The 10989-nt window shown below is 44.6% G+C and overlaps 1 protein-coding gene across 4 annotated transcripts in view; it reads left to right on the top strand.

The window, feature by feature from the left end:
• Positions 1-10449, top strand: part of SZT2 (SZT2 subunit of KICSTOR complex) — a 140664-nt gene extending 130215 nt beyond the window's left edge. For all 4 annotated transcript variants that reach the window (XM_083157531.1, XM_083157532.1, XM_083157533.1 and 1 more), the window contains 6 exons: positions 360-757; positions 2772-2894; positions 3169-3619; positions 5754-5870; positions 8024-8092; positions 9780-10449. In XM_083157531.1, the coding sequence (XP_083013657.1) occupies positions 360-757; positions 2772-2894; positions 3169-3619; positions 5754-5870; positions 8024-8092; positions 9780-9923 (1302 nt within the window). In that variant the 3' untranslated portion in view covers positions 9924-10449. The remainder of the gene's footprint in view (positions 1-359; positions 758-2771; positions 2895-3168; positions 3620-5753; positions 5871-8023; positions 8093-9779) is intronic.
• The last annotated feature ends 540 nt before the right edge of the window (positions 10450-10989 follow it).

Genomic DNA, 10989 nt, shown 5'->3' on the forward strand with positions numbered 1-10989 from the left:
AATTTTGAAATACTCGCACAAATGACAAAAGAGGAGGATTTGTAGTGGTGCTTGGCAAAGGAGACGGGGATTGTGGTGCAACAGCTGGTGTCCCTGGCAGATGAGCTGGTGTTAGATTGGCACATGGGTGAACTGGTCCGCTAACAAGCGCTTTACTAGAGCCTTAGGGAACGGCATACATTGGTGATGGTGGTTTCATGGATTTCTGCACAACTAAGTGGCTATAATGCACATGGTCAGGTATTTTGTACACTGGTTCCTCTCTCTGTAAATTCAGCAATCTTTCGGCAGACATAGAAGCCTCCGTGGAATTCAGGGTGCGATTTTATATTACTCCAAAATCTCTCTTCTTTCTGCAGTTGTCCATGCTTTTCACAGAGGAGTGTGACAAGGTCCGAGACCTAATGCACGTCCATTCCTTCAGCTACGATTTCCACCTCCGGGTCCTACACCAGTATCTGCTGGGTTCCAGCATGTCCTTACGCCAGGGGTACGACCTTTCAAGCTTCCTGCACCTCTTCATCTCCCAACACCCTGATATTCCCAAGTACGGACGCAACCATGTGTATCAGGGAATGCTGTCCGTTCCCACTGAGATCATCGCTGCCCATCAGCTGTATAATTACATAGCGGATCATGCAAGCACCTATCACATGAAGCCTTTACGGATGGTCCGCCCCTCTCTTCTCGGGAGTAATGGAAAGAAAAGCGTCGCTGGGGAACAAAACGAGTATGGCTTGGTCTCCATCTGGAACAGGTGAGAGAGGCGCAATCAAGGCCCAAGTTGTTTGGTCAGTTTCAGGGAAGTGCCGCTCTATATGTTATGCAGATGCATAGAATTGTCATGAAAAAATAGAACACAAAATCAAGCTGCTCAATCAAATTAATATTATACTTAAGGGGTGTGGATCAGTTTGTCACCAGCAAGTTGTTAGACAGGCATCAGGTCGACATGCATTTAGGTCGACATTTATTTATTATTTATTTACAGTTTCTTATATAGCGCAGCAGATTCCGTTGCGCTTTACAATAGTAGACAGTGATAAAACAAGCTGGGTAATAACAGACAGACTTGGAGGTAAGAGGGCCCTGCTGCAAGCTTACAATCTATAGGGATATAGGGGGGAAACACAAGGACAGGCACCAGTAATAGCATAGCTTGTAGTTCCAAAAGGGAAGCTATATAATACATAAGTGCCTCAGAGGGTTGTGCGTGTGGTATATAAATATGATAGGCTTCACTTATCTTACTGCTCATCTAAGCTCGAAATTTTGCTCGATGCAATTGGCTATCTAATTGACACCTATTGATTATCTTATATGAACCTAAGCATATATTAAACATTGATTGAACATTGATTAAACATTGACAAAGACAGAAAATCCAATAAAAAGTTTATTAAAAAAAAAAAAAAAAAAATATGATAGGCTTGCCTGAAGAGGTGAGTTTTCAGAGAACGCTTGTAAGTTTGGAAGCTAGCGGAGAGTCTAATTGTGCGTGGAAGGGAATCACATAGGATGGGAGCAGCGGGATCAAAGTCCGGTAATAGTGAATAGGAGCTAGTGATCCGTGCAGAAGAGAGACGCAGATCTTGTGCAGAGCGGAGTGGTCGAGATGGGAGATATTGTGTGATAAGTGCAGAGATATAGGCTGGTGCAGTATGGTTAATAGCTTTATAAGCAAGTAGAAGTGTTTTATATTGAATACGGTAAGATACAGGCAACCAATGGAGGGACTGGCAGAGCGGATCAGCAGACGATGAGCATCTTGCAAGGAAGATCAGCCTAGCAGCAGCATTTAGAATGGATTGCAGTGGTGAGAGTCTGTTCTTGGGAAGACCAGTTAGGAGACTATTGTAATAATCAATTCGGGATATAATGAGTGCATGGATGAGATTAAGTAGTGTCTTGTGTGAGATACGGTCGTATTTTGGATATGTTTTTTATGTGCATGTAACAGGATTTGGAGACAAATTGAATGTGGGGAACAAAGGACAGTTTTTAGTCAAGGATGACCCCTAGGCAACGAACTTGTGGGGTTGGGTAGATTGTAGAGTTGTACAGTTAAGGAGATATCAGGATGGTAACTGTTCTTAGTTGGCAGGAATATAAGTAATTCTGTTTTGGAAATATTGAGTTTGAGTTGACATGTGTCTAGGTCAACATGCAGAAAGGTCGACATGAGTCTAGGTCCACATGGGTTAGGTCATAAGGTGGACAGGGGTGCGGTCGATTAGGTCGCCATGGGTAAGGTCGACGGGGTCATTAGGTCGACTGAAAAGGTCGACATGTTTTTTTTTTCATTATTATTATTTGTTACCCTGATGTCGACACAGTCAACATAAACACTAAAAAAAAAAACTACTTTTTTTTGTGTCATTTTGTATGCTTAATTGACAAATTAGTGTCAACTTGTACCCATGCGGAACGCTCCACAGCACAGTATTCCTAATCGTAGGTAAACCGTGAAAAAAAAGTGTGTTTACCATGAGTGTCAACTATTGTTATGCCAGCCATTTCAACCAGACAACCTTTTGCATGTCAATTAACTGTACCTGCCGACCTCGACCGTCACCCTAATTACTGTAGACTGATCATCCGGAACCCTTGAAAACCATAGCTAGACTGCTAAGGGCAACAACCCCATGTTCGCTTTTTGAGACATTTTTAGTAAAAAAACTCCCAGTTGTCCTATCATGTAAATAAAAATGGATAAAAAAAAGGATTTCCCTCTCAACGCCCTTTTCATTGATCATTCTTGTGTCTGACAGCTCGGGTTCATACAAGGACTCAGAGGGTGCCCGACACCACGACGACTTTGACGTTTCCCTGTTGGTGTGCCACAATGCTGTGCCGTTCGAGGAGCAGACCGAGCAGGAGAGACACTTCCTGAGGTAAAATCTGTCAGGAATGCCCTCTGAAGTAAAAACAACTTTTATTGCGATATGTCCTCCTACATCTAGCCTCAATACACCATTTGGCGCAAGATCCGTGGCACGAGAGAGCCGTGCCCAACGTGCGCCTTAATTGTAATTCTACAAAATGGCTTCACAAGACTCAACCGATTCATTTCATAGGTGACCCTTTTATATCCATGTACGACACGGAGTAACCACCATATTCTTCCCCCTTGTGTAACGTCATATTCTGCCCTCTTTGTCTTGTCAGACTTCGCTTCTATGTCATTATGACGAGCCAGCGCGAGCTGTTTCCGCGTCTCACCGCTGATATGCGACGCTTCAAAAAACCACCAAAGCTTCAGAGGGATGCGCAGGACCTGGACGGGGACACAGAGCTCGAAAAGTGCCATAGGACGGAGCTGGAGAACCAGGAAGATGTCCTAGAGGGAGAGCCGGACAGGAATGGTTCTGGCACCCAGTGTAATCCACATCTGTTCCCGCTGCTTGGTACAGAAGTGAGTGCCGCTAAAAGGCAGCTGATTGAGATGGTGCAGCTCGCCAAGTGCCATTGCCGCAGAGATAACCTATGGAAACGCCTGTACCTCCTGGAGCCACTCTCCTCTGACAAACTGCGGCTGGGGAAGCTCAGCTCCAGCGAGCTGAAGGAACTGCTTGATGCCGTGCACGGGAGGAGTGTGGCAGAGATCGACCCACAGCTGGTAAGATGGGCACAGGACTTTAGCGCAATACATTATAATGAGGGGATATATTAATGTGATATACAGTATACACTTTTATACTTGTGATATACTGTATACAATTGTATATGGGATGCACTAAAGTCCGCCGGTGCATTCCACCATGCATCACCAACATTTGCATTGTTAATAATCGCACATGCACTGACCTATGCGCCATGACCGAAGCACCACCGTCGCAGCACATTTTAATTCCTCGTGAAGACTTTAGGGATTTACATACACAACACTGCTTCTATGTTGTATTTGGCTAAACACACATTTACAGGTGCACAGATACTGCCGGACCTGGAGCACCACATATCCAGTGTGTACAGAATGGTTTCACTCCTATTAGATATCATCAGTGCAAGACATGGGACCATGCTTTTACAATGTAGGAATTAAAGCTGATGTTGTTCCTGGACTATTGTGTGTATGTTATACAGGTTCAGTATCCCTTATCCAAAATGCTCAGGACCAGATGAATTTTTGGACAACGGATTATTCTGTATTTTCGTATTTGAATGATGTTTGCTGCATTTATGTGGTATAAACACATGAAACACATGAAATACACACAATTATGGTGCATGAAACAAGGTCTTAAAAAGTTTGTGTACAATCTCGGGTAGTGAATTTGAATGCCAGGCAATAATTTTCTTGGACATATTTAGTGCCAGTTCCCAGTAGTGCCAGTTACATATCCTGTCCCCAGTAGTGCCAGTTACATATCCTGTCCACAGTGCCAATCACATATCATGTCCCCAGTAGTGCCAGTTACATATCCTGTCCACAGTAGTGCCAGTTCATTTCATATCATATCCCTAGTAGTACCAGTTACATATCATGTCCCCAGTAGTGCCAGTTACATATCATGTCCCCAGTAGTGCCAGTTACATATCATGTCCCCAGTAGTGCCAGTTACATGTCATGTCCCCAGTAGTGCAAGTTGCACATCCTGTCCACTGTAGTGCCAGTCACATATTCTGTCCACAGTAGTGCCAGTTCATATCATATCCCTAGAAGTACCAGTTACATATCATGTTCCCCAGTAGTGCCAGTTACATATCATGTCCCCAGTAGTGCCAGTTACATATCATGTCCCCAGTAGTGCCAGTTACATATCATGTCCCCAGTAGTGCCAGTTACATATCATGTCCCCAGTAGTGCCAGTTACATATCATGTCCCCAGTAGTGCCAGTTACATATCATGTCCCCAGTAGTGCCAGTTACATATCATGTCCCCAGTAGTGCCAGTTACATATCATGTCCCCAGTAGTGCCAGTTACATATCATGTCCCCAGTAGTGCCAGTTACATGTCATGTCCCCAGTAGTGCAAGTTGCACATCCTGTCCACTGTAGTGCCAGTCACATATTCTGTCCACAGTAGTGCCAGTTCATATCATATCCCTAGAAGTACCAGTTACATATCATGTCCCCAGTAGTGCCAGTTACATATCATGTCCCCAGTAGTGCCAGTTACATATCATGTCCCCAGTAGTGCCAGTTACATATCATGTCCCCAGTAGTGCCAGTTACATATCATGTCCCCAGTAGTGCCAGTTACATATCATGTCCCCAGTAGTGCCAGTTACATATCATGTCCCCAGTAGTGCCAGTTACATATCATGTCCCCAGTAGTGCCAGTTACATATCATGTCCCCAGTAGTGCCAGTTACATATCATGTCCCCAGTAGTGCCAGTTACATATCATGTCCCCAGTAGTGCCAGTTACATACTGTATCATGTCCTCAGTAGTGCCAGTTACATACTGTATCATGTCCTCAGTAGTGCCAGTTTCATATCATGTCCCCAGTAGTGCCAGTTACAGATGTCCTCAGTAGAGCCAGTTACAGATGTCCTCAGTAGTGCCAGTTACATATCATGTCCCCAGTAGTGCCAGTTACCTATCATGTCCCCAGTAGTGCCAGTTACCTATCATGTCCCCAGTAGTGCCAGTTACAGATGTCCTCAGTAGTACCAGTTACATATGTCCTGTGCTGCTTCCTCTGGATTTGTGCTATTGGCCCTATACAGCAGCGTTACCATTCTGTGCATACAGGATTGTTCTGAATGAGACGTGTGATATTATCCCTGCTTTCTCTGCATCAGGATTTCCTCCTCTCGATGAGTGTTCAGTGGTATCAGAGTCTTATCAAAGTCCTGCTGAGCCGCTTTCCCCAGAGCTGCCGCCACTTTCACAGCGCAGAGAGCAGCACGCAGTACCTGGTAAGTACAGTCTGGTTCCCATAGCAGATTAATAGAGGATACACACGGTGAGATATGGACTATTTTTCTGTTCAATTTTTTGTATTCGATTTTGCTTATAGAAGTGAAATCGAAAAGAGAAATAGTCTTGCCAGGGAAGACTATGTAGTAGAAATCGAATGGCATATCTAATCGTATGTATGCACCTTAACTATTCCCTTCTTGTCCTTATTTGTTGAATTAACCCCTTGAGTGGTAGGATTTTCTGGGGCAGGACAAACCTAGCAACACTCACCACTCAAGGGCAGCAGCCAGTCCCGACTGCCCCCCTCCTGTCGATTCCCCCCCCTTCCTGACCTCTGCCCTCTTGCAATCTTACGCCGAAGCTCCCCGAATTCCAGAGGAACATTGCCGCAGGAACATTGCCTTGGCAACGGGGCAGGAACTGAGCCTTGAGGCCACACTCCAGCAGCTGCCGCTGATCAGGTCTCCCAGTCTCCTGCTGGTGCATCTCGTGAGAACTGCCGCCCTCTCGCGAGATTTCCCCATTACTTGACTTCTGGCCAAGCCACCGGGTGGGTGGGCCACTCACACTGGCTACAGGGGCCGTTTACGGCCTGCGGGCCAGAGCTCCCTCACCCCTGGTCTAATTCGACACATATATCAATTAAAAGCTGGTGTGTTTTTGACGTGCATTCCTTTTTTAATAGAGCACAATTAGTGTCCAGAGGACACAGACGCATCTTTTGGTGGCTGACCCCATCTTCTACTATTTTCTCATTCCGCTACAAACCCCATCCCTGGTGTACAGCTGTGCCTATGACTGTGCAAGGCCTGAATCCACCCACCGTAAATGCTGTAATACCACCTGACCATTTGTTATACCTTGTACCAGCCCTATGGCAGGTGCAGATGTACCATCTGAGTATGGCTTCCAAACTGAACGACTGATCAAAAAATTCAATGACGCGCCGATAAGATGAACCATCTCCATATACATCTGAATGGTCACCTGTTACGCATGCACTGTGCAATCCTTTAGGGATTTTTCCACATATGCAGTAGCAAAAGAATTGGTCAATTCTGAATTCAACCGTCCCTACATATTGCTCTGAATCAGGCCCTAAATGTGAGTGAGCGTGCACAATTTAATAAGTGTGAAGCAAAAATCTTAAGAAATACAGAAAAGAGTACAATAATAAAACTACTTGTCTGAGTATGTTTCAGAGTGAGTACAGCGGGCTAGGTGTGTTTCAGAGTGAGTACAATGGGCTTGATGCGTTTCAGAGTGAGTAAAGCAGGCTTGGCGCATTTCAGAGTGAGTATAGTAGACTTGGCGTATTTCAGAATGAGTACAGTGGGCTTGATGCATTTCAGAGTGATTACAGTGGGCTTGGCATGTTTCAGAGGGAGTACAGCAGGCTTGGCGCGTTTCAGAGTGATTACAGTGGGCTTGGCGCGTTTCAGAGTGATTACAGTGGGCTTGGCGCGTTTCAGAGGGAGTACAGCGGGCTTGAAGCGTTTCAGAGTGAGTACAGTGGGCTTGGTACATTTCAGAATGAGTACAGTAGGCTTGCCGTGTTTCAGAGTGAGTACAGTGGGCTTGACGCATTTAAGAGTGAGTACAGTGGGCTTGGCGTGTTTCAGTGTGAGTACAGCGGGCTTGACGCGTTTTAGTGTGAGTACAGCGGGCTTGACGCATTTCAGTGTGAGTACAGCGGGCTTGACGCGTTTCAGTGTGAGTACAGCGGGCTTGACGCGTTTCAGTGTGAGTACAGTGGGCTTGACGCGTTTCAGTGTGAGTACAGTGGGCTTGACGCGTTTCAGTGTGAGTACAGCGGGCTTGACGCATTTCAGTGTGAGTACAGTGGGCTTGGCGCATTTCAGAGTGAATACAGCGGGCTTGACGTGTTTCAGTGTGAGTACAGCGGGCTTGAAGCATTTCAGAGTGAGTACAGCGGGCTTGACGCGTTTCAGAGTGAATTAACCTCTGCTGCAGAGAAGCTGGCACACTATTTCGGACACATTAATAGGAATGTTTGGCATACTATGTTATTACCAGCTGTGAATATTTATTTAAAGGTGCGCAAGCAAAGGACTGTAATTTATGTATAGGAAAAAAACCTCCTATCATGTGCTTTATTAATGTATTTTTTTTTTTTTTTTAAACCAAGGTGGTCCTCAATCAGAAATTCACCGATTGCTTTGTACTGGTTTTTCTAGATACGCATACTGGTAAAACGGTAAGTTGTGTTTTTGTATTAACTTAGTATTTGACTTGACATGACAAACGGGCCTATTATATTTGGAATAGTAGGGATCAACGAGCCATTGTAAAACCATACGCAGTCCCGACACTCCCAACTTTTGTGACTTTAATTCTTTCTCTCTAGCCTTCTGGATTCAGCGGGAAAATAAGTCCTCGGCATAATTAACGATTCGGGGTTTTCTTTGTATATGAAAATGTCACGTTTAATCTTTTGTGCGCGCAAGCCATAGAAATACATTAAACAGAGCTGCCAGCGTCTAAACTCCTATCGTATTAGAGGAAATCAAAGCTCACATTGTGACTTCTTATGCAGAATAAATTTATCTTCAAAGATGAAATTTTCAAAAATACGTCTGTCTTTGGATCTGCAGAATATGTTCCCCCCATAAACCTTTGAGGATTACAAATTAATCTCGTGCTGAAACTGCCTGCGTTAGCCATTTGTCATCTAAATAGTCAACTATTGCTAAATTGTCAGTGAAAATAATAATACAAATAAAAAAAAGTTTACGCAAAAAAAAAAAAAAATTGTAAGCACTTTTTTTTTTTCCTGTTAAATTACGTTCACTGTTTAATTAACGGCCCTGAAGGGCTAGGGAGAAAGAGAAAATGAATGAGGGTCTCCGAATACCATTATATATTTACCCTTTCCCTTAGCGCTGTAGTCGCTGACGGCTGTTCATGTCTCTTAACTTGAGCACAGCGTGAGGTCCAGTGTGTAACTGACACTGCTAATTGCAATTTGCCTTTGTGTCTGTTAATTAAGCAACCTTCTCCCGCTGCTCTTATTGTGGAGTACAAAGGGGGGCATTTTTTTTCCAGCTGTGCTTGTTGTATGTTGCACGTTTATTCGATCACGTCCACAGGAGCTCAAGCGTGTGTCGCTTACAGTATGTCTAAAAGTCCACATTGTTTATTTCCAACTACATTGGTGGCCTTGAGTCTGAGGTTTAACACACCATGTATCACAGGGGTAATTTATTTGTGGAAAGTTTGACCTTGCCTTTGTTTGGGTTAAACAGGCCATCACGTCAGTGGGTTGCAAGGAAAAGCAATAGGTTAGGTCAGTGGTTCCCAGCCTGGGGTACTTGAAAATAATATTGGTAATGGCGGAAGTAGTCTTCCATTGCTATGGAGATTAACCACGTTTCAGCCCTTCCGGTTCTGTCTTCAGCATCTCCTCGTGCTTTTGCCCGATCATTTAACCACTGGGAGCAACCTGCGCTAAGATTTCAGCACTGACATGGGTGAAGGAAGCACAGGGAGTTGGTGGGAACCCCAGAGACAGTATTATTTATAAACAGTATCTTATATAGCGCAACAAATTCCGTTGCGCTTTACAATTGGAAACCGTGATACAACAAACTGGGTAGTTACAGACAGTTAAAAAGGTAGGAGGGCCCTGCTCGCAAGCTTACAATCTATAGCCAGAGGCTAGACAGAGGGACCCTGACCACACACTACTCCTCTCATACGCCTTTATATAAGGACACGGATACAGCTCACTTCCACTCCCCTCCGAAGTACTCTTGATATTTAAAATTGAGAGGAGGGGGTACTCCTAAATGAAAAGCATAATCAAGGGGTTCAGGAGACAAAAAAGTTAGGAACCACTGGGTTAGGTCATTGTTTCTATTAATTTTATGCTTTCATGATCACAGAGCCTGAAGGTCGTATTCCGAGAACCGTTTCCGGAACAGCCACAGAACAGCGAGAACCCGTTACCCCAGCTGGTGTCCACATACCACCACCTGGAGTCTGTTATTAACACTGCCTGCTTCAACCTGTGGAGCGGCTTGCTCTGATGCCACCGCCCAGCGCCCGCCGTTCAATTCTATAAGCACCTAGAGATGCTGTCACCTCTGCCTTCAGGTTAGGGAGCGGGTCACTCGCTGACGCCAAAGCTCAGTGGAAGAGACGCACAGAGCTATTGTTGCGTTTGGCCTGTGAAACTCAAGAGGACAAATACTGGTTACCGTAACGCATTGTGGAATTGTGAAGCGCAGGATGAAGCTGGGAAATGCTCCAGACACCATAGTGAATAAATGAACATCGGCAAAAAAAAAAAACAGTGTCTTTTTCCCGTGAAGCAACAAGACGGAACCGTATGCTGCTAAACTTCCGCTCGTCATCTCTGCGAGAGGAAACGGAGTTACTGGTAACCCGACGTGAAGAAGCCAACAGTGTTCCTGTTACAAAATACTTCTTTATTTTTAACTTAAATCCGACAAAGCCAATTTTGGAGACAATTACAAGATGTAAGATTTTATGTAAATGATATGTAAATCTAATAGAAAATCTTAATTATTTGAATAAATTGAAAGTATCTTATATGAATACGTTCTGTGACTCTGGATGTCCGTGTGTTGATTTACTTATACTGTAGCACACAGGAGGCAACCTAGCCATAAACATATTATATACCATGGGGGAAGGTTTATCAATGCTTGGAAAGTGGAGACAGACAAAGGGATCTATGTACTAAGCCTTGGAGGGTACTTGTGTATTATCAGGGCGCCCATTACATAGTGTACGTATTGGTGTATTGAGAATACTAATACAGCACTATACTGGCTACGTAAACTACCTAAGTGGCTCTGGAGCCCTAAAAATACACAATGCTTAATATCCCCACTATCCACGTCTTATCCCCAGTATCCACGTCATACCCCCAGTATCCACGTCATACCCCCAGTATCCACGTCAGCGTGGAATTAATTTTATAAAGTGTGGTGGGCGCCACACTTTGGGCTCAGTGGCTCGCTGTGCTCGCCACACTATAGAATCAACTCCATGCCGACATTGATACTGGGGGTATGACGTGGATTGTGGGGGTAAAATGTCTGGTCTATACTTACCCTCCTCCGGCCC

This window comes from Crinia signifera, chromosome 8 (assembly GCF_055691185.1).
Source record: "Crinia signifera chromosome 8, ASM5569118v1, whole genome shotgun sequence".
NCBI classification, from domain to species: domain Eukaryota; kingdom Metazoa; phylum Chordata; class Amphibia; order Anura; family Myobatrachidae; genus Crinia; species Crinia signifera.